Source organism: Bos taurus, chromosome 15, assembly GCF_002263795.3.
Source record: "Bos taurus isolate L1 Dominette 01449 registration number 42190680 breed Hereford chromosome 15, ARS-UCD2.0, whole genome shotgun sequence".
NCBI lineage: Eukaryota > Metazoa > Chordata > Mammalia > Artiodactyla > Bovidae > Bos > Bos taurus.
In genome coordinates this window covers 41,350,751-41,378,165 of record NC_037342.1, presented here as the reverse complement: position 1 = coordinate 41,378,165, position 27,415 = coordinate 41,350,751, and the positions used below count along the sequence as shown (strand labels likewise).

Sequence of the window (27,415 nt, the reverse complement as noted above, 5' to 3'; positions counted from 1 at the left end):
TTTGTTATTAACCTTTCGATTAGTACTCAGACACACTAACTTCTAGACTTCTGTCTGGGTTGAAAAGATCACATCATAGGCTCTGATTTTATTTCTGTGTAGGGTGTTAACTACTTTTGGATCAAATTCACAGTCTTATTCTAACACTCTTCTTTAGAAAATGCCCACAGACATTGAGTTCCTCAAATGCTTTCAGTACTTGCTTGCTGCTTCCCTTATTAATGAGCTAAATATGTTTTTATTACATGTTCATTTTAAGAGTCATGTTTTCCTTTTTTTTGAATTGATTAGTTAATGCTAGTGTGATTTGGGATTGATTATTACATAGTTGATACCGGTTCTTTCTGAGAACCTGTATTTTTAAAACCCCAAATGGAAAAACTTAGAAATTTGGATGAAGAAAAGAAGGAAGGGAAGTTCACCTTCAAGTCAGCAGGACGAACTTAGCCAGCCCGAGATCCTGCCTTCTTTCCCTCTTCCTCCTTCACCATTATATTCAAAAACTCTGTGTCCTTATAATTTTGGAAGTTTCATATCCCTCTTGAATCTATTCCTCTCTGGGCTACACAATTCCCTTTCTTAAGGACATGGTCTTTACCAATCTGGTAATAATTATCCGATATTTAGCAAGCAGTGACTGTGTACCGGGTTTGTTGTCTAAGTGTTTTCGTGTGCATCAATTTATTGTTTGTTTGATTCTTAAAATTAATGTTTATTTAATTCTTAAAACAACCTAAAGGGTAGATACTACTCTAATCTCTACTTTTTAGGTTGTGAAATTGACACAGAGAAGTTATGACACTTACCCAGGGAACTGGGTTAGTAAGTGATAAGGCTGGGATCTGAACCCAGGTAGTCTGGTTCTTGACCACTATATACCTTGTCATTTGCCTTTTAACATTGTTATGCTTCCTATCAAGTGTGATGCTCAGGAAGGAATATATGGGGTTTCATAACAGAGGCCAGCAAGACTGTCACCTTGGGTAGGTCTCTGTTCCCCACCCCTCTGCTGGAGTTGTGCAGTGCACGACCTGCACGATGCACATGGCAGTCCTGTCTGCGAACTTCCTTGGGTTCTCCTTGACCTCTGTGGCCATGGTACTAAAAGATTTGCTGAGAACTGTTAGTAGGAGGGGAAATGCTCCTAGAAATGCATGTTGAGCATTTTATTTGGACCAAGCCTAGGAGATTTGGAGTATCCCAGAGGCCTGTATCTGTTCACAGTCCCTTCTGAGATGTACCCTGACCTTGTACTAAGGTCATCCTCCTCCTCATCTTGTCTCTTCCATGAGCCAATCAATTTCTTAAGGGTTAGTAGATGCCATTGGAAACCCTTGAGAACCAGAGGCCCTGCCTCCTCACCATCTGCTTATCCCCTGCACCTCAGTCAGTTCAGTTCAGTCGCTTAGTCATGTCCAATTCTTTGCGACCCCGTGGACTGCAGCACAACAGGTTTCTGTCCATCACCAACTCCCGGAGTCTACTCAAACTCATGTCCATTAGTCAGTGATGCCATCCAACCATCTCATCCTCTGTTGTCCCCTTCTCCTCCACCTTCAATCTTTCCTAGCATCAGGGTCTTTTCAAATGAGTCAGTTCTTTGCATCAGGAGGCCAAAGTATTGGAGTTTCAGCTTCAGCATCAGTCCTTCCAATGAATATTCAGGACTGATTTCCTTTAGGATGGACTGGTTTGATCTCCTTGCAGTCCAAGGGACTCTTAAGCGTCTTCTCCAATACCACAGTTCAAAAGCATCAATTTTTAGGCACTCAGTTTTCTTTATAGTTCAACTCTCACATCCATACATGACTACTGAAAAAACCACAGCTTTGACTAGACAGACCTTTGTTGGCAAAGTAATGTTTCTGCTTTTTAATATGCTCTCTAGGTTGGTCATAACTTTTCTTCCAAGGAGTAAGTGTTGTTTAATTTCATGGCTACAGTCACCATCTGCAGTGATTTTGGAGCCCCCCAAAATAAAATCTGTCACTGTTTCCATTGTTTCCCCATCTATTTGCCATGAAGTGATGGGACCAGATGCCATGGTCTTAGTTTTTTGAATGTTGAGTTTTAAGCCAACTTTTTCACTCTCGTCTTTCACTTTAATCAAGAAGCTCTTCAGTTCTTCTTCACTTTCTGCCATAAGGGTGATGTCATCTGCATATCTGAGGTTATTGGTATTTCTCCTGGCAATCTTGATTCCAGTTTGTGCTTCATCCAGTTCATTATTTTCATGATGACGTACTCTGCATGTAAGTTAAATAAGCAGGGTGACAATATAGAGCCTTGATGTAATCCTTTCCCAATCTGGAACCAGTCTGTTGTTCCATGTCCAGTTCTAACTGTTGCTTCTTGACCTGCATACAGATTTCTCTGGAGGTAGATAAGGTGGTATGGCATTTCCATCTCTTGAAAGAATTTGCCACAGTTTGTTGTGACCCACACAGTCAAAGACTTGGGCTTAGTCAATAAAACAGAAATAGATGCTTTTCTGGAACTCTCTTGCTTTTTCGATGATCCAGTGGATGTTGGCAGTTTGGTCTCTGGTTGGGCTTCTTTGGTGGCTCAGAGGATAAAGCATCTGCCTGCAATGTGGGAGACCTGGGTTCGATCCCTGGGTTGGGAAGATTCCCTGGAGAAGGAAATGGCAACCCACTCCAGTAGTCTTTCCTGGAGAATCCCATGGATGGAGGAGCCTGATAGGCTATACAGTTCACGGGGTTGTCAAGAGTTGGACATGACTGAGTGACTTCACTTTCTTTCTTCTTCCTTTTCTAAATCCAGCTTGAACATCTGGAAGTTCACAGTTCACGTACTATTAAAGCTTGACTTGAAGATTTTTGAGCATTACTTTGCTAGCAAGTGAGATGAGTGCAATTGTGCGGTAATTTGAGCATTCTTTGGCTTTGCCTTTCTTTGGGATTGGAATGAAAACTGACCTTTTCCAGTCCTGTGGCCACTGCTGAGTTTTCCAAATTTGCTGGCATATTGAGTGCAGCACTTTCACAGCATCATCTTTTAGGATTTGAAAGAACTCAACTGGAATTCCATCACCTCCACTAGCTTTGTTCATAGTGATACTTCCTAAAGTCCCCTTCATTTCACATTCCAGGATGTCTGGCTCTAGGTGAGTGATCACACCATTGTGGTTATCTGGGTCCTGAAGATCTTTTTTGTATAGTTCTTCTGTGTATTCTTGCCACCTCTTTTTAATATCTTCCGCTTCTGTTAGGTCCATACAAGTTTCTGTCCTTTATTGTGCCCATATTTGCATGAAATGTTCCCTTGGTATCTCTAATTTTCTTGAAGAGATCTCTACTCTTTCCCATTCTATTGTTTTCCTCTATTTCTTTGCATTGATTACTAAGCAAGGCTTTCTTATCTCTCCCTGCTATTCTTTGAAACTCTGCATTCAAAGGGGTATATCTTTCCTTTTTATCCTTTGCCTTTCATTTTTCTTCTTTACACAGCTCTTTGTAAGGCCTCCTCAGACAACCATTTTGCCTTTTTGCATTTCTTCTTCTTGGGGATGGTCTTGATAATTGCCTCCTGTACAATGACACGAACCTCCATCCATAGTTCTTCAGGCACTCTGTCTATCAGATCTAATCCCTTGAATCTATTTGTCACTTCCGCTGTATAATGGTAAGGGATTTGATTTCGGTAATACCTGAATGGTCTAGTAGTTTTCCCTACTTTCTTCAATTTAAGTCTGAATTTGGCAATAAGGAGTTCCTGATCTGAGCCACAGTCAGCTCCCAGTCTTGTTTTTGCTGACTGTATAGAGCGTCTCCATCTTTGGCTGCAAAGAATATAATCAATCTGATTTCAGTATTGACCATCTGGTGATGTCCATGTGTAGAGTCTTCTCTTGTGTTGTTAGAAGAGGGTGTTTGCTATGACCAGGGCCTGCACCTAATGGATGCAGTCCACCCTAATGGATGGATGAACACCTGCCAAGGATACACAGCCCATCTCCAGGATGACCCAGTTCTCCCCAGATCTCCCAACTCATTGGGAAGGCCAGACTCAACAAATTCCTGCCACAGCAGAGTCCCTACACCTCCCTGTTCTTGGAAATGTGTGTGATTTGAGGCTGGTCTCAAGCCTCCTTACCTCTGGGTATTGACAGCTGTGTACCTCAAGCCTGGTAGGAGAGGGCAGCTGGACCCCAGTGTTCATGTACAGACCAGTTACAGGAAGGTTCTGCAGGGTATGAGAGGGGGACCCAAGTTTTTAAGGCCTGCTGCAGCTCCACAACAAAAAGCTGATTTACAAAGCATCAAGGCAAGGCAGCTCCAAGTATTCCTGGCAAGCACAGCACAAGCTCACATCCTAGGCACCTGGATTTCAGAACAAAAGAATTCAAGGTAAACAGATTGGCAGAGCTGGCAGAGCTGGGCCTGGAGATGGCCAGTCCAACTTCCTCACTGGCAGATAAGAATACACACCCAGACAAAACTAATCAATTGTGCTAGAGATGAAAATTGTCATTACCTGGACTTCCCTGGTGTTTCAGATGGTAAAGAATCTGCCCACAATGTGGGAGACTTGGGTTCAATCCCTGAATCGGGAAGATCCCCTGGAGAAGGAAGTAGCAACCCGCTCCAGTATTCTTGCCTGGAGAATCCCATGGGCAGAGAAGCCTGGAGGGGTACAGTCCATGGGTTCCCAAAGATTTGGACACGACTAAGCGACTAACACATAGCATTGGATGGAAGTGTTGACCAAAAGGCAGAACGAGGAAGCCCACTGGGATGATGGGTTTGATGTAGGTGGTGCCTGTACAGTGTTTATGAATGTGGAAACTCACGGAACTGTATACTTAAGATGTGTATGCTGCTGCTGCTGCTAAGTCGCTTCAGTCGTGTCCGACTCTGTGCAACCCCATAGATGGCAGACCACCAGGCTCCTCTGTCCCTGGGATTCTCCAGGAAAGAACACTGGAATGGGTTGCCATTTCCTTCTCCAATTAAGATGTGTATACCTTAGTGTAAAAGCATACCTCAGTAAAAGAATAAAACAAAATAAGGCCCAGAGAGGGTTAAGGTGATTGCAAATGTGTGCCAAGACCAAGCCTCAGGCTTCCTGATGCCCCATTCACTGTCCTCACCCCTACCCCACTGCATTTTTGCTACTATAGCAAAATGCTCTCAGAGCCTATGGGTCAGCTCTGACCAAGGTTGGAGCCCATAGCACATGACACCTGAGGTCAAGGAAAGTCAGTCCAGTGTGAGCTGGGGTTAGAAACTGGAAGGGTATTTATACTGAGTAAGGCTCAATGATCAGTAATGATAATAATATCATCATAGCAATAGTAATAGCTAAACATTTATTTAGCCCTTACTATATGCTAGGCATTATTTTAAATGTATTAAATCCTTACAACATTGTTCTTTACGGTATACACCATTATTAATCCATATTTTACAGGTGAAAGAAATAGGCCCACATTTAAAACCATGTCCAAAGGTTCACAACTGGAAAGTTTCAAAGCTGCCATTTGAACTCAGGCAATCTGGCTCCAGAATCCATGCTTCTTACAGCAAAGACTGTCCCCATACTGAATCACCTGCAGCTGGAAGACTCGGCTTGCCCAGGCACCCACCATCCCACAGAAGAAACGTCTGACACGTGGCCAGAGATGCAGATGAGCATCGACACCACACGTTTCCACCTAGATTCGTTAAAAGTGAGTTCACCCATTGCGTCTTGGATCATACGTATTACAACACAGAGAGGGAATTTACACAAAGATGGAACTACTGTGACCTTGGCCATCTTGGCCCACACTCAGGAACAACTGAAACTCAGGTGCCTGATGGCACTAACAATCAGAGAAATGCAAATTAAAACTACAACGTGATAGCACTATACAACCACCACAATATCTCGAAGTTTAGAAAGACAGATAATACGGAATACTGTCAAGGATGGAGAAGAATTACAGCTCTCATATATGGCTGGTGGGGTAAAAATTAATACAACTACTTAGGAAAACTGTTTGACAGTGTATTAGATGGCTCTGGCTGCCATTACAAAATGCCACAGACTGGGTGGCTTAGAGGAAGATGGAACTACCTATGACCTTGTTTATTTTTTCGTACAGTTTTGGAGTCAGGAAGTCTAAGATCAAGGTGGTGGCCTGTTCAGTTTCCGGTGAGAGTTTCTGGTGCAAATGGCCACCTTCTTGCTGTGTCCTCACATGGCAGAGAGTGACGGACGGAGCGCTCTGGTGGCTCTTATAAGGACACTATCCCCATAAAATCAGTGTTGCACTTTATGACCTTATTTAACCTGATTACTTCCTTACTCCGCATATAGACAGGCTTAGCACTTCAACACGTGAATTTTGGAGTGACACAGTTTCAGTCTATAGCATTCTGCTCTTGGCTCCCCAAGTTAATTTCCTTCTTTCACGCAACGTACATTCACTTCATCCCAACAACCTTGAAAGTCTTAACCCATTCCAGCATTGACTCTTAAGTCAAGATATCATCTAAATCAGGTATGTGTGAGACTCAAGGTATGATTCATTCTGAGGCAGAATTTCTCTCCAGCTAAGAACCTGTGAAATCAGACAAGTTATGCACTTTCAAAATATGATGGTGGGACAGGCACAGGATAGGTGATCACATTCCAAAAGGGAGAAACTGGAAGGAAGAAAGGGGTGATGGGTTGCAAGCAAGCCCAAAACCCAGAAAGGCAAAATTCCACTGGATCTTAAGGCTCAGGAAAAATCACCTTTGTCTGGATATTCTGCCCTCCAGACCCACTGGGGTGGCAGCATCACCCCTCACTGCTCTGTGGGGCAGCCTGCCCCTTTGGCTCTCTGGAGTGGCCCTGCTTACTGTTCAAGTTGCTTAGTGTCCAAGCTGCTTACTGCCTTGGTCCCACTCCACTGGCTTGTGGCAGGGTCATCCTGGCCTACTGAAACCAGAGTGGCAGGCCCATCCTATGAGTGAACAGCCTTACCCTGGGGCCAGTGGTAGGAGTAAGGACTTGTGCCCTGATGATCTCTAAATCACCTTCAGTATCTTATGTCCCTTTTCTTGTGGAACAGTACATGTTAACAATTGAATAGCTTTATGGTCCCATCTTACAGAATCCAAGAAGTCCAATAGCGTTCCTTTGTCTTTCCCTGATTTACCTTTACTTCAAACTGGCAGTGTCCCTGCTGGTATAACCCCCTCTCTATGGATGCCTTCTGCTGTGAGATGGTTGATTAAGCCCAAGAGCCCCACCCTTTATCTCTTAATCAAATGATCGTTCAGCAGCACTTTTGGTATCCTCTCCAAATCAACCTTTCTCATTTTTTGTAACGTGGATAGGCTGAGAATTTCCCAGACCTTCACATTACGGTTAAACGAGGTCATAAGAGCAGAGCTCTGATGCAATAGGATCAGTGTCCTTTTAAGAAGAGACTCCAGAGAGCTTGCTCGTTCTTTCCCCCTTGCCACACAAGGACACAGTGAGAAGGTGACTATCTGCAAGCTAGAAAAAGAGAGACCAGCTCAGCTGGCACTTTGATCTTGGACTTTCAGCCTCAGAACTGTGAGCAAATACATTTCTATTGTTTAAGCTATCTGGTTTCTGGCATTTTGTTACAGCAGCCCTAGCAGACTATAGAATATAGGCAGTGTCTACTAAAAGTGATCATACGTCAAACCTATGACTCAGTGATTTGACTTCTAGGTTTAAATCCAGAAGAAACGAGTACATATGCACACCAAAAGACATGGACAAGAATGTCCATAGCAGTAGTATTTGTAATATTCCCAACCTGGCAGTAGCCCAACTGTCCATCAACAGTAGAATATACAGTAAATATGGCATGTTCATAAAATGGAATATGACATGGTAGGAAAAAAAATGAGCAAATTACAACTATATATAATGGCATGGACACACTTTATAGAAATAATGATGAAGGAAAGATTCCAAAATGAGAAAGCATATACCCTATGAAACTATTTACATAAGGCTCAAAGCAATACTGTGTTTTTTTTTTTTTTTTTGACCTGGGTGCTGTTCCACAGGTGTGTTTGCTCTGAAAGTTCATTACTCTGTACACTTATAATTTGTCTATTTTCTGCATATATGTTATATGCCAACAAAAAGTTTGCATAAAAGTAGTCACTCACTAAAAATGTTATACCATTCTAACAATGGAGAATGAGTTGATATGCTGTGTGGTGTGAGGATAATGTGATCTGCTGACTGTGACAGACCAATCAATGATGTCACAGCAGCTCGGCCCACAGAAGGGACCGGGGGGTAGAGATCACAGTGGGCATTTCTGGCAAGTCTTGAGATAGCACACTGGATAGAGATCACAGTGGGCATTTCTGGCAAGTCTTGGGATAGCACACTAATGACACATCACAGTATCCTTCAATTGTATAACCTTCAGTTTAGGCAGGTAACAGCTCTTTAAAACACTTAACTTCAACTGCACAAACACATGTATCTTCTATACTAAAGTATCTTTTAAAAATCTTTCCATACTTCTGAAGGTATACTTCAGAAGGTATGTATACTGAAGCATGTATACTGAAGGTATACATACTTACTTAAGATAAGTAAACTCTGAAAATGCCAAGTCATAATGGGTCAGTCCATGGTGTCCTTGGTCATTGATTGTCCATTGTACTTTGCTGAATAAATCATTTTTCTTGCCAGTGTCTCAATGTCCTCTTTGGATACCTGAAGCCTAGGCTGTGAATGGAGAATTTTAGGGGGATAACTTACTTTTCTGATAGCTTCCCTTCATTCTCTGCTAGAAGGTCAGAAGACCTAGAAAGGATCTCATGGCTATAAATTTTGGTCCCAGCTACGATGGACCAAAGGGTAGAACCTGAGGCACTCTGAAGAGACTCTGAGATGGCAGGGAGTCTAGGGGAAACTTAGGGCTCCCTCCAGCCAGGGAAAGGCAGGGCTGCCAGAGCCAAGACTGTAACCTGTGACAGTCTCCCCAGTGGAGGCAGGTGTCTCTCTTTAGAGATGTATCACCTTCCTTGTGCCCACCCCAGGGGATACTGGCATCCCAGCCTCTGCTCCTTTAGACTCCTTCCAGACATATAAGTATGACTCTCTTTTTTTCTCATGAGGATACTTTCTAATGAAAAGCCCCCAAAGGTCCATGGGCCCAGAGTAGCCACGACAGAGTTGAGCTTCTCTTTTCCCACCAGACACACACATGCACACACCCGGCACGGGGATCTCAGAACACTCACCTGGGGTGTCATCCCGTGGCAGATGTACACAATAGGAACATTTTCTGTCTCTGGACCCTGATCAAGACACAAATCACTCTTCAGGGAGTTCTGCAACTGAACACCAGAGGAGAGGCAGAGAAATAAAAGCATTAAATCAGGAGAAACAATCATTCCACTGAGACAGGCTCTGCTTCCATAGTCAACTCTGCTTTCAGTCAACCCTGAATACTACAGAAATCAACAAGTACCAACTAATACCAAGAAACCAACAGCGTTGGCCTTGCATTAAAGGTGCTGAAGGCAGAGCAGCCTCCTCTGAAGGACAAGACCTTGGACGCTGTTAAACAGCAAGCTGGATTTTGGGAGCTGAGAGGGTCTAGGTAAAAATATGGCATACACACACAAGATGGTACTACACTTCTCATCCTCTCCTTTTGCACAAGGGTGGCATAATGGCCAACAGAAGTCCCTGGATAGAAGACTTTGTTCTTGAGTGTTGGGGGAGGTGAGGAACATGTCAGCCGTTTGGGGGCCTGGGATGTCCCCTGGGATCAGGCCTTCTCTGTCTCCTCCAGATCCAGTGGTGGCTGGCCAGGCCCCATTGGGGACCCAGCTGATGAAGTTTCCCTAGAGTGGAAGGAAGGTCTGGTGGGTGAATAAGAGAGAAGGGGACCAGAGAGGGAATAGGAGAGGGGAGAGGTGTCTCTTATCCTCACCTACAAACACATGCCAGTCAACAGTACAAAAGTCCTATGAATCAATATCTTAGCATATCTAGGTAGGAAAGCTGATAGTCAACATCCCCTTCTGGCTTAGCCCACTCTCAGCCCTTGGAAAGGGCAGCTTGTGGTTCACGTGGCCCTGCTTACACGCCACAGCTGAGGAGACCAGGGCAGGCACCAACTCTCAGTTTAGAATGAATGGACAATTCTCTTTCTTTCCTCCTCTCTCCCCATCCTTCTCTTTCTGGAATGTGACAATCTCATCATCCTCTTATTCTGCCCTAGGAGTCCTGATGAGAGACCAAACAGTGTGCTCAGTGGGTGCTGGCCTCTCAGATTGTGGGGCCGTTTAGATCGGGCATGGAGATCTGTTGGGCTTGTGCAAGCAGAGAAATCCAGCTGTGATGAAGTGGGGATGAAGCAGGAGGCAGACGGATTTAGAGACAAGAGATGATCCTGCCCCCACTGTGGTTTTCGTGGCTTCCCAGCACGAGTGCCTGGGTCCAGCTGTACTTCAGTTCCTGGGCCTGTAAGAGAGCTTATGGTATCCTTACCCACCTAAACTGAAGCCAGTTTATATAGCTCTTCTTAGTGATCAAAGCACTTTATTTACAACTGGAGGCTGGAGATGGGGATCCAGGGGAGACCAGGGCAATGGGCCACAGGTGGGTCATCTATCCGGGGAGGGCCAGAGGCAGACAGCAGCTAAGTTCTTGTAGTCTTCATGGATGTGGTAGGAGTGCAGTGAACCCAATTAAGGAGTGTGAAGCGCAACAGATAACTGGAGGCCCCCACTTGATCTATGAACATCCTGTTCTTGACAGGGGACAAAGAACAGAGTCAAATTCTTTTCTTTTGAGCTCCCTTTCCCTTACTGGGTGATAGCAGCTCAATCTCAAACTTGGAGTCTAGAGGTTCTAAAGAAATATGAACATGTGTCAGCTCCCTAGGCAGGGCCCCAGAAGCATCCATGCAGCACAAAATCCTCTATCATAAACCAACTACCTGACTGACCTGTGTGGGAGGTGTGTATGCAAATATACCCCAGACTCCTCCCACGGCCCACTGATCCATTAGTGAGACCTGCATAAAGTTCCAGAAAGCCCTGGAGTCAGACACGGCTCTTCTGTGGGCCCCCAAAGCTGGCCTCTGAATGAGGGTGGGTGGTGACTTTTGATAAAGTCCTCTTTGATTCTGTGTCATCCATCCCCCATTAAGCAGATTTTCTGTTGAGGAAGTTGGGAGAGAAGCTGAGATGAAATCCTGGCTCCAGCTGTTTGGTCTTGGGCAAAGCTACATAACTCCTTGTCCGTTTCCTTCTGTCTCTCAAATACGGACAATTATATTGCCAACCTCATACGTCTGTGAATTAACTGAAATAATCTCTGCAAGTGCTTAGTACAGGGCCTGACAAATAGCAAAAGTGCGATAATTGTTAGATGCTGTTATTACTGCTATAACTATCCTGAAAGCCATTCAGGGAAGTTAGTGTTTATGACTGCATCTATGTGCCAGGTTCCAGGTGAAGGGCTTTCCATGCTTTATCCCACCTAATCCTCAAAATTCCTCAGCCAGATTGGTAATATTAACTCTCTTAAGGGTGCAGGAAGTTATGTTGTAGCAAGAAGCTCTGCCTCACCTCTCGGTCTGTAATGCTGTTCCCACTGTATGGGCCCTCTGCTTTGGCCTTCTCTTTTCCCTGACTAAGCCCTCCTCCTCCCGTGGTTCTCAGCCTCTCTGTCACTCTGGAAGCCTTTCCTGGCCCACATCTGGGTGTGAGGCCACCGCACCTCCATTTCTCTGAGCGCAGCACTTACACACTGTATTCTTGTCACTTCTCTACTTGCCTGGCTCCTCTATCAGTCACCAGACTAGGTCTCAGGCTTTCTCACTGCCTGTGACACAGGACAGCCCTGGCACATATTAGACTGTAAGTACATATGGGATGAACGAATGAAGAAAATGAGTAATGAATGAATGGCCTCATAGTTGGAAAAATGGCAGAGCTGGAGTCTGTCTCCAAAGCCCAAGCTCTTTCCATCATAAAATAGTGACAATCCTGAGACTGTGAAAAATGTCCCGTGAAGTGATATGACTAACCTTTAAGGTTTTACAAACTGCCAGGGTTACACAGTGATTAAGTAGCAAAGCTAACTTTCAGAAGCAGGCATGTCTGTTTCTGGATGCTACTCCATCTCTCCTGTCAGCACCAGAGCTGGGATTATTCAAAACCATGCTGTCTCCCAGGCCTGAAGCTCAGTAATCCTGGAGGAGGCCCATGCCCACACTGCAAGGTCCATGATCCTTCTGCCTGCCAGAGGCATCAATGAGACCTTTTACTAGATTAATGGTCTGGGTTATACAGACTTGACAGTGGCCTGAGAGTTCCGGGGGGTTATTTGACCTGAGCAATGAAGTTTAGGCATGAGTTGGAAGGGGAAAAAAAAAAAATCCCTTCACCGAGAAGACATCTGGTCTCTCCACTTCAGAATAAAAGTAATCACCAGGAAGAAAGATTCAGCTCCACAAACTGTCTTGCTCTTGTACTGCATCCTGCCTCAACCGTCGTCAGCTTACTGCCCTCATTGAGTTCATCATGCTCCTGGACAAGCAAGTGTCTCTGCTCATGTAAGAGCGCAGCCCATGGAGGAGGCAGGAGAGAGGGGCTCCAGCTGAGCCCTGAACAGTAGCCGGCGAATGCACATGCACAGGGTCACAGACATCCGCCAGTCCCAGGAATGGCTGACACAGCTCAGCCCTCTGGAGTGGCGGGAGGATGGATTTTCAGCATGACAGAGTGAAAACAGCCTCCACTGTGGACTCAGCCAGATCTAGATCACAACATGGATATGCCACTTACTATTTGACCAATCAAAGGTTTCTGGGTGTGATCTGGGTGAGGGGTCTACATGGTAAACGTGCGATCTGTGCTCCTAAGATGCGACTCTTTGGCTTACAAGACCAGAATGTCTTGGGCCCAGACCCAGGATTGGAATGGCTGCGTGCAAGCACCTCCACTGTTATGCCTCTCTGGCTGAGTTTGGTGAATACTTTTAGCTACAGCTAATAGCTTGGTGAGACCATGCATCCAGAAGCTTGCCTTGGCTCTCAGAGGCCTGGGCCAACAGCTTCTCCGGAGCCGCAGCAGCATGTCTGTCCTGTTTTGGTCCAAGAGTAACCAGGCAGCACACATAACGTGCTGTGGACAGCGTGTCCGCCGTGTCCTCAGGACGGTTCTGGGGGGCTGGATGGGGCAGATGGGCACCTCACAGTCCAGTGTGCTTCCACGGCGAAGGTGGGATCTGGGGCCTCAGGTAACAGCTGAGCAGCGCCAGCTGATGAGTTTCCTGACATCTGAATTATACCAGCCTGAGAAGGGGAGAGGCAAGAGGCTACTGGATGGTTCTCTCAGGACATGTCAGCCACAACATGGGGACTCTCATGGGAAGACACGACCCCCTCCGATAGTCAGGCCTTTGGGGACAACAGAGGCCCTGCAGGGGCGTAGAAAGGGGTAGTTCCTGGGACCCTGGCTCTGTCTCCTTTAGAATCCTAGGATGTGAGTGTTGGCAGGCCCGTGGGAACACTGAAGCCGGCCCTTCAGCAGAATTCTTCCTCTCTAGGCTGAGGCTGTGCCCATTAAGTTCCTGCTGAGGCAGGCCTTGAACTCAGTTCTGGCCACAGGCCATCAGAGGAAGAATTCTTCCTTCAAGTTTTCATCCTGGAATATCTAAAAGGCCTGAGGGAACACTCCAAAGGGAGGAGTGGGAGTGATATCAGAAGCTGACGTGCTAGACTCAGTTTCACTCAGGCTGACGGCCTGTGTGAACATGGGCAGTCACTGTACATCTGTAACACACCAGGGGCAGGGAGTGAGCCTAGTAACCCCAGGGGATAGTTATGAGGGTAATTTTGAGGGCTTAACTGTCATAGAGAATTTTCATGTGTTAGCTCAGCAAAAACCAGAACAGGTATCCAAAAATCAATCAGGTATTTAAAATACCTTAAGAGTTGTAATGTCCTCAGGATATTGGAAGCATGGGGAGAGTTCATCATCTTCAAAGTATTTTAACCTCAGACACAAAATACATTTCTATATCGGAGACTTTCTTCTACCCATGAGGAGAGCATTATTTTACCCCACTTAACATATGAAGAAACTAAGACCCATAGACATTAAGACACTTGCCCAGGAAGTGGCTGGGTCAAGATTGGAACCAGGTCCATGTGGATCCAAACCCTCTGCTCTGCCTCTCTGTCTTGCTGTCTCTGCTGGGGGAACCACCAATCAATAAGTGGTACTAAAACATCGCTGAAAATCCAATGAACTCTGGAAGGATATGTTTCCCAAATCTGCTTTCTAGGAGGCTCTGCGTGAGTGGAAGATGTAGCACCTCGGGTAAGGGAGGCATGCAGGCTGGTCGGTAGAATCTCAGGCACCCATGCTTGGGAAACAGTTGGGGTTGTCTTGCAATGTTAACCTAACTGCATGTTTTTGCTTTATTAAGTAGCATATTCATGTGTGGGGCCAGAGCTGAATTGCTTAGGATTGTAAGGAGAGACTAAGCACCTCTCTCAAGAGAATGGAGAGGTCTGGGCTATGAACATATAGGCTGCTTCACATGAAGTTCCAGAAACCAGCCTCTTGTCCACAGGTCTACCACAGGTCCCACTCGGGCAGATGTGTCTGGATGAAACCCCAAGGGTGGGCTCCTTACCACCCCGTAGGCAATGATGTCTGAGTACATCCTCATTTCTGGGTACACGCTGACCAGGTACCACCGGAAGGTCTTGCACTGCAGCTGTTTCCTCAGAGCCTTCCTTGCAGTGATGTCCCCGATGTCGATTCCTGAGTCCTGTGCGAGATGCAAACACAGAGATGCAGCTGCCACCATGGTATTGCTTTTCCCAGAACCTCCCTAACCACAGTTCTGGAGACTGCCTGGTGAAGGCATTACCTGGGAACTCAACTCAGGCATTTCCCCATGTGTGCCCTAGCCCCATAACCGTCCCTGTTTGGTCTGCAAAACAGGAGATCAGCACCGATGGGGACTGTTATCAAAGGCCATTGAAAATAAAGGGACTAAATCCTTAAAAAATACTAAAGAAAAAAAGCTGTGGTCTTTGTGTAAGTAAAAGAAATGGAAGAATATAGTCTGAGTAAGGCTATCACTTTGCTGACAAATGTCTATATAGTCAAAGCTATGGTTCTTCCAGTAGTCATGTATGGATGTGAGAGCTGGACCATAAAGAAGGCTGAGTGCCAAAGAACTGATGCTTTCAAATTATGATGTTGGAGTAGACTCTTGAGAGTCCCTTGGACAGCAAGGCGATCAAGCCAATCAATCCTAAAGGAAATCAGTCCTGAATATTCAGTGGAAGGACTGATGCTGAAGCTCCAATAGTTTGGCCACCTTATGTGAAGAGCTGACTCATTGGAAAAGATCCTGATGCTGGGGAAGATTGAGGGCAGGAGAGAAGGGGGCGATGGAGGAAGAGACGGTTGGATGGCATCACTGACTCAATGGACATGAGTTTGAGCAAACTCCGGGAGATAGTGAGGGAGAGGGAAGTCTGGTGTGCTGCAGCCCATGGGGTTGCAAAGAGATGGACATGACTGAGCGACTGAACCGACAACACGGTTACCTCTATCTCAAGAGATAAGATGAGAGATTCTGAACTGTGTGGGCAGAGGGAGAGGAAAGGAAAAGAGTTGAAGATGGAATACTGCTAATTCTAATACTATTTCTAGTGATCAGGGCAGCTAAGGCTTACATAACACAATGTGCCAGGCTCTGTTCCATATGAGACAGACACATATATTTTTATATTTTACTTATAGTAAATGTTTAGGATTCCATGGCAGGTCAGCTGGTAAAGAATCCACCTGCAATGCAGGAGACTTCAGTTCGATCCCTGGGTTGGGAAGATCCCCTGGAGAAGGGAATGGCTACTCACTCCAGTATTCTGGTCAGGAGAATTCCATGGACTGTATAGTTCATGGGGTTGCAAAGAGTCAGACACGACTGAGCAACTTTCATTTTCACTTTATATGAAATTTACATATATGGTCCTATTTAAACTCATGAGGGAGCACAACATAACCCTCATTTTATAGATGTGGGAGGTTGAGTGACCTCCTGCATGACTTGCCTAAATCCCACAGCTAGTAAGTGATGGAGTTGAAAGTTGAACCCAATCAGCCTGGGTCTGGAGTTTGTGCTTTAAAATTTCCAGGGCATTTGCAGGAGCCTGACCTTCTGCCTGCTTAGACCAAGTCCTTGTTGAAGAAGCAGAGCCCCTGTCTCTAAGCCTGGGGTGGAGGGGTGCTTAGCACAGACAGTACTATGTCCCTCATTTCCCAGGTGTACCAAAGACGTGGCCCTGAGCCACTGAGGTGGAGCAGGCAAGGAGCAGTCACAGAGACAAGGGTGTGTCCTTGAGTGTGAGCAAGAGAGAATCTCCCACATTTTTTGTGGTCCCAGGAAGCCCTGGGACCTGCACCCCAGCTGTTGAATAGGGCACAAAATCAGCTGAGAAACAGCTGATGCCACAGCAGGAGATGGAGAGGGGTCCCTCCAGTTGGGGATCAGATGGAGACAGGTGACATCTCAGAGGATGACACCATGGAGCCAGGGACCAGATGGGGCAAGTGTCACCTCATGAGATACCAGCCCAGAGCAGAGACAGGAGGATGGGGAAGCACAGGTCTCTCCCTCTGACACTGTGGTCCATGGGCTGCCAGTGTGACTCCACCTGGTTCTACCATCAATTCTGGGATCAAGTTAGTGGGGTTGGGAAAATAATGAAATTGATAGTTTAACTCTGAAATGTCTGGGAAAACCCACAAAGATAGTTGCTGCATGTATCTGGACATGATCAGAACACATTCTTAATATCAGACAATGGGGGCTTGAGTCAAAACAAAAATAAATATAGAAGAAATACATTTATTTTTGTCTACCGAAGTTGAGGTCATGCAAAAATTTGAACTTGCTACAGCCTGAAGGTTTAAGCTCTGGAATCCCAGGGTGCAATTTCAGTGAGGTTATGCCCTTTGAGCATTTCCTAATAACCTCTTCTATGATTGGTCTGCCCCCCAGCTCCTGCCCAGAGCCTTCCCAGCAACTTCTGCTTGTTCTTTCTCTGCTGGACCCCCGCTCCCTGATGATCAGGAAACGTGTCCTGCTGATCTCTGTGCCCCTAGTCTAGCACTGCACCTGAGCTCTACTGATGAGACTGAGTTGAAAAAATATGTACGAAACAATGAACGCAGCAACTGACGATAAATGTATCCTGCTCAATCCTCTGTTACGTATTAACTTAAAGACATCTCCTAAGTACTAACTCTTTAAATTTCTCTGTACTTTACCCATACATCACAAAGCTATTTGCCTGGACCCAGGCCATCCCACTTAATGCTATATGTGATGACAAACAAACACTGTCTCAGCTTTTACAGAAAGCCACTAGAAGAATCTGTCTCAGGAAGACCTCTGTGTTTTCCTAAAAAATCTAGGTTCCCATGGGAAAACTTCCTTTCTACATTCAGGATCAAGGGAGAGTTTTTCTCTCTACTTATAACCTAATCAAAAGTGGGAGAGAGACAATACATCACGAGTACACTCTACTTTAACTTCTAAGAGACTCAAGAAACAGAGTTTTGCTCGGCTTCTGTGTCTGGATATCATGTCCCTTTCCCCTTCCTGTTTATTAATTGACTTTTGCCTTCCCATTTTAATGGTTCAGCACATCTGTACTGTGCTGTTCGCTGTAAATTGCATCAAACTATTTCGGAGCAGGAGGCAGAAATTGGGAAATAAGCAAACTTCCTCAGAGAAGGTCACCTTGACCCTTATTATCAGAAAACAATACATGTATCTTCCCTTTTTGCCAAATAGTTAATGTAGAGGGTTGAACAGTGTCCACCCAGAACCTCTGAAGGGGACCTTGTTTGGGAAAAGGGTGTTTGTGGATATAATTAATTAGAGATGTTGAGATGATTCTGGATTTAGGATGATCTTAAATCTATGAGAGAAAGGAGAGGAAACACGGAGACAGAAGCATAGAATGAAAAGACACATCTACAAGCCAAGGAACCCCGAGAGCCCCCCATAAGCTGGAAAAGGCCAGGAAGGATCCTCCCCCAGGGCCTTTGGAGGGAGCACGGCCCTGGCAGTCCCTTGAGTGTGGGCTTCTGACCTCCAAAACTACCAGAGAACACATTTCTGTTGTTTTAAGCCACCCAGTTTGTGATAATTTGTTCCGGCAGTCCTGGGACACTAATATACTTAACCACAAAAAAAGCTGTCCAGTGTTCCTGCCTGTGTGTGCAGCCACACACAGAATTCCTTGTAGCCAAACCTCAAGAATGGTTGTTGCCTAAAAACCACGGTGAGTCATCCTTGGCACTCAGCCTGTCTTCAGGCAAGAGGAAGCAGGGGCGAGTCTAGAGTTTCCGAATCCTGTGTAAGGAAATATTGATGCTTTGCTGCAGACTGACTTTCTGTTTGCTGATAAGCAAACCAACTTTCAATTAAAGTAGAGGAAGCATGAGTGGAAGGCTCCTCTGATCTTCCGAAAGCTTGGGACGGCACGTGGTAAGGGAGTGGCTGAGACCAGGGAAGAACTCCGCATAGAGGGCAGCAAGGGAGGATGACTGCCCAACAAGGGCATGCTGAAGCTCCGGTGAGAATGCAGAAGGTGCAGGTGATGACACTGACAAGAATTTACACTTCTCTAATGCATCTATTTCTGCTTTATTGACTATGCCAAAGCTTTTGACTGTGTGGATCACAATAAACTGTGGAAAATTCTGAAAGAGATGGGAATATCAGACCACCTGACCTGCCTCTTGAGAAATTTGTATGCAGGTCGGGAAGCAACAGTTAGAACTGGACATGGAACAACAGACTGGTTCCAAACAGGAAAAGGAGTTCATCAGGGCTGTATATTGTCACCCTGTTTAACTTATATGCAGAGTACATAATGAGAAACGCTGGGCTGGAAGAAACACAAACTGGAATCAAGATTGCCGGGAGAAATATCAATAACCTCAGATATGCAGATGATACCACCCTTATGGCAGAAAGTGAAGAGGAACTAAAAAGCCTCTTGATGAAAGTGAAAGTGGAGAGTGAAAAAGTTGGCTTAAAGCTCAACATTCAGAAAACAAAGATCATGGCATCCGGTCCCATCGCTTCATGGGAAATAGATGGGGAAACCGTGGAAACAGTGTCAGACTTTATTTTTGGGGGCTCCAAAATCACTGCAGATAGTGACTGCAGCCATGAAATTAAAAGACGCTTACTCCTTGGAAGGAAAGTTATGGCCAACCTAGACGGCGTATTCAAAAGCAGAGACATTACTTTGCCAACAAAGGTTCGTCTAGTCAAGGCTATGGTTTTTCCTGTGGTCATGTATGGATGTGAGAGTTGGACTATGAAGAAGGCTGAACACCGAAGAATTGATGCTTTTGAACTGTGGTGTTGGAGAAGACTCTTGAGAGTCCCTTGGACTGCAAGGAGATCCAACCAGTCCATTCTGAAGGAGATCAGCCCTGGGATTTCTCTGGAAGGAATGATGCTAAAGCTGAAACTCCAGTACTTTGGCCACCTCATGCGAAGAGTTGACTCATTGGAAAAGACTCTGATGCTGGGAGGGATTGGGGGCAGGAGGAGAAGGGGACGACAGAGGATGAGATAGCTGGATGGCATCACTGAATCGATGGACGTGCATCTGGGTGAACTCCGGGAGTTGGTGATGGACAGGGAGGCCTGGCGTGCTGCAATTCATGGGGTCGCAAATTGTCGGACACGACTGAGTGACTGATCTGATCTCAATGCTTTCTATTGGCCAAGCACTGATCAAAGTCCTTCCACATATTAACTTATTTAATTCTCCAAGCAGCCAACTAGGCAGGGTTGAAGGGTTCCAGCTCTGCCTTCGTAGACAGAAGCTTAAGTAAATTGGGAGCAGATGTGCCTGGGACTGAGCAGAAGGTATTGCGATGCTGCCACATCAAGGACAGCTGGGGAAAGTCCTGGGGAAAACACAGAGGGATGCAGAACCCATAATTCCTTCCTTTGGTTTCTTTTTCAACTCATCTTTACTGAGTGCCTAGACTGTGTCAGGCACTGTCCTAAGCATCATGAACACAAACAGGAAGAAGTCACATTCTGTCTGAAAGGAGACTTTGAAAGATCCAGACAAGTAAACAGACTCTGCACAGAGTGTGAAGCATGGAGGGAAGCAGAGTGTTGAGGGGCAACAGAAAAGAGGCCCTTAGTCCATCCCATGGTGTGGGACCGCCAGGATGATGCGGAAGGGGAGGACAGCAGTCAAAGAAGGCTTCCTGGAGTAGGTGATGCTATAGGTGAGCTGGGAAAGATGAGCAGGTAAACGAGGTTGCCCAAATCTGGCTTTCCCAAACCAGCACCTAGAGAGCTTTTCATAGGTTCTGGCACCACTACACACCTCCTCATCAAAATCTCTGAGGATGAGACACAGAATCAACATTTTTAAAAGGTTTCCAAGTGACTCTGATGCAATTGGTCAGTATATCTGTTTTTGGGAGTCCTTGATCAAAGGAGAATGGGATCGCACACATGGCCAGCAGATTCATTTGTTAATAAATGTTAGTGAGGTTTTACTGAGCCCTGACCATACACCTCACCTTGGGCTAGATCTGGTGACACATATAAGAATATCACAATCTGTCCTCAGGGAACCCATGGTCCAGAGCAGTGATTCGCAGCCCTGGATGAACATTAAAATCCCCAAAGAGCTTTCAAAAAAAAAAAAAAAATCCCTAGTTCCCTTCCAAACCAATTAAATCATAATCTCTGGGGTGGAGCCCAAATGATTTTAAAGTTCAGCCAGATTTAAGAGCCATTGATCTAATGAGAAAAAGATTTTTCAGACAACAGAACATTCTCTTGCAGGGTAATGATGCAATGACAGAGACACGCAGGAGAAAAGGGCATTCTTCCCAGATGGGACTGGCTTCTAGAGAAGATGTCAGCAGAGCTGAGTCTAAAAAGATGGAGGAGAAGTGGTAAGGGTGGAGGCTGGGGAAGAAGTTTTGAGAGGAATTGCAAGCAGAGAGGACAAAATGGGCCACCACAGAGAGATAAGAAACAGCCTGACATGGGCAGCACTCAGGGAAGTGCCCCTAGTCCATGCAATGTGCAGAGCCTACAACCTCAGGGTGGTGGGTGGTGGGACTGGGGAGGTGGTTGGAGGAGACAGTGTAGATCCATGTCCAGTGCTGTTCTCTATGCCTGATCCTGTGCACATGGAGAGTCGTTTAAAGATTTCAAGTAGGACAGTGACATGGTCATTGTGAGTTTAAAAAGATGACTTTGGGTAGTGGGAAGGATAGATTTAAGGGGTAAGACTTGAGTCAGGGAAACCAGCCAGAGGCTCTTGCAGAGGAACAGGCAAGGCCTGAACTCAGAAGCGAGAGGAATGGAAAGGTGGGCTCGATGATGGGCTGGGAATGGAAGATGATTAAAGAATCATGCTCAGGAATAAGCTCACAAGTCTAGGCAGATGGGGGCATCATGCATTTAGATAGAGGATAAGAACAGAAGCAGATTTGGGGAAGAAAGATATACTCAGTTTTGGTCAGATTCAGACTGAAGTGCCTGTGGGAACACCCAGGGGAAGATGTGCAGGTAAAGTCTGAAGCTAAAGGCAGGAGTCAGGCTAAGGTCCTTTCTATGTAGGCAGTGCAGAACCCAAGAGTCACTGGGATTTCCCTGCAGAAGTATATCACTAGAGCAGACGCCCAAGGATGGATCCCTGGGGAGCACTTAAACATTCCCTGGAAGTAAGAGTTGCCTACAAGGAGTTAGGAGCAGTCAGAGAGATGAGGACGGTCTAGGGTGTGGAATCATGGAGCCAAGGGAGTGAAGAGTTTCAAGGAAAAGGTGGGATCCTGTAAGTTGAAGACTTTAAAATACTCATTAAATTAAGCAGGTGATAACTCTGATAACCCATGATAACTCTGTCAAAAGCAGCTTCAGTATTGATATGTGACTTCAGAAGTGAATGGGAGGTGCAGAGTGGCTCTTTCCACAAGCCTGAGAGAGGCAGAAGGGGGAGTTTGGACATAGTAGTGAACAGGGGGTCCAGAGGAAACACACTGACCTCTTCCTTCTCCCCCTAAAGGCTTTATCCTGGACATTTCCACCTCTCATCTGTCCTTGTCTTACCACCCCCTCCAGCCCCCACCCACTTGACTTGGTCTGAACTCCTCTAGGAGTCACCAGCAGACACTGAGTTTCATCATTTTCCAATTACTTTTACTCAAAGTACACTCAATTCTCTACCACTCTTCGTATTTGCTGTTTGTTTCAACATCTGTCAGCTGCAATGGCGGGGGGTGTGGTGGAGAAGGCTACAAAGTTTGCAGCTTTATGGTGCAGAGAGAAGGGGGACAAGGACATGCACAGGACCCCAGTCCTTCACAGAACCCGGGGAATCACACTGCTTTGCTGGTGAGCTCCTGGGGAATTTCCAAGTGTGCTCAACAGTTTGCTCTCAGAGGACTCCCACAGCAGGGCTCAGCATCTTGCCCAGAGTGCTGTGATCCAACGCCCACAGCCACAGATGGGTCCAGAATGCACCACCGTTTCCCTAGAAACACTCCCACTGTCAGAGCTGCGTTCGGGGCTGGTTCATCAAGGTTGGACTCCCGCTGGTACTGCTGGGGTTCCTCATTCTTTCTCCCGACTGCTGAAGTCTCGCTGATTGTACAAAGGTGCAGCCAACCCAAGACCCCTCCCCATGGTGGTGGTCCTTAGGGGGCTGCTTGAAAGATCCCGCCCAGCCTACTTTCTCAATCCCTCAGCCTGAGTGAAATATTAGCTTGGTGGAGACATCAGGAAACAAGGCCTTTACATGGAAACTTTAAGCAAAGATCAACCGTTTTCCTGTCCAGAAGAGAGAGCAGAGGCTTTCCAAAGGACTCTCGAGGAGAAGCCACGGCCTTGGGAGCAAAGCAGGAGGTCATGCAGTCAACAGCTCCATGTCACATAAAATGCAACCTAAGCAATGACATTCAGGCAGACTGGCTGGCAGGCAGGTGGGGATCCCATGTCTGGCATCTGTTCAGTTCGCCTAACCCAGCTGTCCAAGGTCATTTCCATATGACACACAGCAAGGCTGAACAAAGCTACCAGAGATACACTGCTTCCTCTCTTGCACTTTTTAAAAAAAATTATTTTTTAATTGAAGGATAATTGGTTTACAGAATTTTGTTGTTTTCTGTCAAACCTGAACATGAATCAGCCATAAGTACACATATGTCCCCTCCCTCTTGAACCTCCCTCCCATCTCCCTCCCCATCATACCCCTCTAGGTTGATACAGAGCCCCTGTTTGAGTTCCCTGAGACATACAGCAAATTCCCTCTGGCTTTCTATTTTACATATGGTAATGTAAGTTTTGCAGCCATGAAATTAAAAGACGCTTACTCCTTGGAAGGAAAGTTATGACCAACCTAGACAGCATATTAAAAAGCAGAGACATTACTTTGCCAACAAAGGTCTGTCTAGTCAAGGCTATGGTTTTTCCAGTTGTCATGTAGGGATGTGAGAGTTGGACTGTGAAGAAAGCTGAGCGCCGAAGAATTGATGCTTTTGAACTGTGGTGTTGGAGAAGACTCTTGAGAGTTCCTTGTTCTGCAAGGAGATCCAACCAGTCCATCCTAAAGGAGATCAGTCCTGGGTGTTCATTGGAAGGACTAATGCTGAAGCTGAAACTCCAATACTTTCGCCACCTCATGTGAAGAGCTGACTCATCAGAAAAGACCCTGACGCTGGAAGGGATTGGGGTCAGGAGGAGAAGGGGACAACAGAGGATGAGATGGCTGGATGGCATCACCGACTCTATGGACTTGAGTTTGAGCAGACTCCGGGAGTTGGTAATGGACAGGGAGGCCTGGTGTGCTGTGATTCATGGGGTCACAAAGAGTCGGACACGACTGAGCGGCTGAACTGAACTGAACTGAACTGAATGTAAGTTTCCATGTTACTCTTTCTATACATTTCACCCTCTCCTCTCCCCATGTCCATAAGTCTGTTCTCCATGTCTCTTTCTCCATTGCTGCTCTGCAAATAAACTCTTCAGTACCATCTTTCTAGATTCCATATATGCATGTTAGTATACAATATTTATCTTTCTCTGACTTAATTCACTCTGTATAATAGGCTCTAGGTTCATCCACCTCATTAGAATGGACTCAAATACATTCCTTTTTATGGCTGAGTAATATTCCATTGTTTATATGTTCCACAATTTATTTATCCACTCATCTGTCGATGGACATCTAGGTTGCTTCCTGTTCTGTGCTAAGTCACTTTAGTAGTGTCTGACTCTTTGCGACCCCATGGACTGTAGCCCTCCAGGCTTCTCTGTCCATGGTATTTTCCAAGCAAGAATACTGGAGTGGGTTGCCATTTCCTCCTCCAGGGGATCTTCCTGACCAGGGACCCATGTCTCTTTGTATCTCCTGCTTTGGCAGGTGGGTTCTTTACCACTATCACCACCTGGGAAGTCCCACATGTTCTAGCTACTGTAAATAGTCTGCTGCACTTCTTAAATATGGGTGACTGGAAAGCCCTTGAGAAACTTGTGTGCAGGTCAGGAAGCAACAGTTAGAACTGGACATGGAACAACAGACTGGTTCCAAATAGGAAAAGGAGTACATCAAGGCTGTATATTGTCACCCTGCTTATTTAACTTCTATGCAGAGTACATCATGAGAAACGCTGGGCTGGAAGAAGCACAAGCTGGAATCAAGATTACCGGGAGAAATATCAATAACCTCAGATATGCAGATGATACCACCCTTATGGCAGAAAGTGAAGAGGAACTAAAAAGCCTCTTCATGAAAGTGAAAGAGGAGAGTGAAAAAGTTGGCTTAAAGCTCAACATTCAGAAAACGAAGATCATGGCATCTGGTCCCATTACCTCATGGCAAATAGATGGGGAAACAGTGGTCACAATTTCAGACTTTATTTTTTTGGGCTCCAAAGTCACTGTGGATGGTGATTGCAGCCATGAAATTAAAAGACGCTTACTCCTTGGAAGGAAAGTTATGACCAACCTAGATAGCATATTCAAAAGCAGAGACATTATTTGCCAACAAAGGTCTGTCTAGTCAAGGCTATGGTTTTTCCTGTGGTCATGTATGGATGTGAGAGTTGGACTGTGAAGAAGGCTGAGCACCGAAGAATTGATGCTTTTGAACTGTGGTGTTGGAGAAGACTCTTGAGAGTCCCTTGGACTGCAAGGAGATCCAACCAGTCCATTCTGAGGGGACGAAGAGGATGAGATGGCTGGATGGCATCGCTGACTCGATGGACGTGAGTCTCAGTGAACTCCAGGAGTTGGTGATGGACAGGGAGGCCTGGCGTGCTGCGATTCATGGGGTCGCAAAGAGTCGGACACAACTGAGCGACTGAACTGAACTGAACTGAGAGGACTAGAGGGCTTCACTGGTGGCTCAGTGGTAAAGCCTCTACCTGCCAATGAGAAGATGTGGGTTTGATCCCTGGGTCAGGAAAATACCCTAGAGAAGGAAATGGTAACTTACTCTGGTATTCTTGCCTGGGAAATCCCATGGACAGAGAAGCCTGGTGGTCTACAGTCCAAGGAGTCACAGAGAGTTGGACACAGCTTAGTGTTTAAACAATAAGAGGGCTAGAGGACAGTAGCAGACAATGATGAGGTTCTCTGAAGGTAACAAGCAGCCTCAAAAATGCCCAGAATGGGTCCCTTCTCCTGAGGGTCCCTGTGGGAGTGCCCCACCCACATGGTTCAAGAAATCCCAAAGGTATAAGGACGTTGCTTATTGGTTTGGTCAAAGTTTCGACGGAGAAGCTTGCATTCAGTCTACAGGGATATTAAGGTGCATTTGGTGAATTTTGGTAATTTCTGGGATATTTGTAATGTGGGACCATGAAATATCCATTGTCAGAGAAGCTGAGGACCTGAGAGCATGTTGGAAACTTGGAGCCACCTGGTTCAACTTTCTCAGATAGAATGAGGACATTGTGGTCTGGAGGGAAAGGAGCCCACGTTCAAGGAGGAGGTGACCAGAGATGGGGCGGGTAAGACACACCTTAGCACGCCGTAGCGCCCTACAGTCAGGCCCTTTTCTGCGTTATGCAGTATCTTAGGACTGAGAGTTCACTCAGCATGGCAAACAAGACTCTGGCTGTCTCCTGGGAAGAAGAGTTTAGTTGTACATTTGCTTTGTTTGTTTGCTCCCCATCAACCCTCAAGAAAGCCATCCCCACAGTGGCTTCCTACCTCTTGGGGTATGTTCCATGCCATGTACACATGGCTTTTAAATTCGTCCATCCAGACTTCAGCCACCCTGAGGGCGTTCCTGCGGACATGGGCCGTGAGGTCCTCGGTGTAGGGCTTGTGGGCTCGCTCGATGTGGGCAATCCGTGAGCAGGGCAGGACCTCCACGCTCCCACCACACTGCCATACCTGCGGAAGACATAGAGCCACTCATCAGTGCCCAGACTTGACTCTGAGCCTTGAACCCAGACCACGGGTGACAATGAACAGGACCTTGGACCCATCCAGCTCTCCTCACCTTACTCTCCTGCCTGCAAAGGGAGTGCACCGTACCTTAATTCTACTCCTAGAACTGGAAGGTTATTGAGTCATTCATTCGTGTCTTGTTTCCGTTTGCTGTGGTTACCAGCAAAGAGTTAATGCACCCTTCCTCTCCAGTCTTTCCACCTTCCTTCCCCCAAGGAAGACACTAGACATTTCATGACCAGTTATCTGAGTTCTCCTTGCCCCAAGTTAACAAAATCCTTGGTAATTTTCTCTGCAGCAGTGCTTGACATGGAGGGACCAGCAGAACCTGCAGGAGAGATGTCACATTACAACAAGCCTGCACAAGGATGAGCAATCTCCACAGGGAGAGCCAGCGCCCTGCTCCTGCTCCATCCTTCCTGGGCCCTGAGTTCTGATGGAACCCAAGGAAGGGGGAGGTTAAAAGGAAGGAATGATATGAAACTTCTCCTGATTTTGGTGAGTAGGAGCTTCAACTGGCGGAGAAGGCAATGGCAACCCACTCCAGTACTCTTGCCTAGAAAATCCCATGGATGGAGGAGGAGCCTGGTGGGCTGCCATCTATGGGGTCACACAGAGTCGGACACGACTGAAGTGACTTAGCAGCAGCAGCTTCAACTGGATGCAATTCAGTTTTGAAAAATAAAGAAAACTGACCTTGCAACCTGAGTGTTGAGGGACAGTGTCTTGGAGCCCTTGCCACAATCATCCCAGCCACTCTGGATGTCTAGCGTTCTGGAACATGCATGTCCTTTTGTGCCTTTAGGCCTTTTCTCACCCTATTTGCAATTTGGGGATGCCCGCCCTACTCTTCTCCAGCTGAAAAAAATTATCATCTCTCAAGATCTCAGCCACACTGTTGTGGGGTCTT

At 46.1% G+C, this 27,415-nt stretch overlaps 1 protein-coding gene across 2 annotated transcripts in view; it reads right to left on the bottom strand.

Moving 5' to 3' along the window:
• The window catches only part of GALNT18 (polypeptide N-acetylgalactosaminyltransferase 18), a 355,816-nt gene that overhangs the window by 41,825 nt on the left and 286,576 nt on the right, over window positions 1-27,415 (bottom strand). For both annotated transcript variants that reach the window (XM_024975529.2, NM_001076316.1), the window contains 3 exon segments: window positions 26,263-26,448; window positions 14,659-14,796; window positions 9,237-9,332 (listed from right to left, as the gene is read on the bottom strand). In XM_024975529.2, the coding sequence (XP_024831297.1) occupies window positions 9,237-9,332; window positions 14,659-14,796; window positions 26,263-26,448 (420 nt within the window).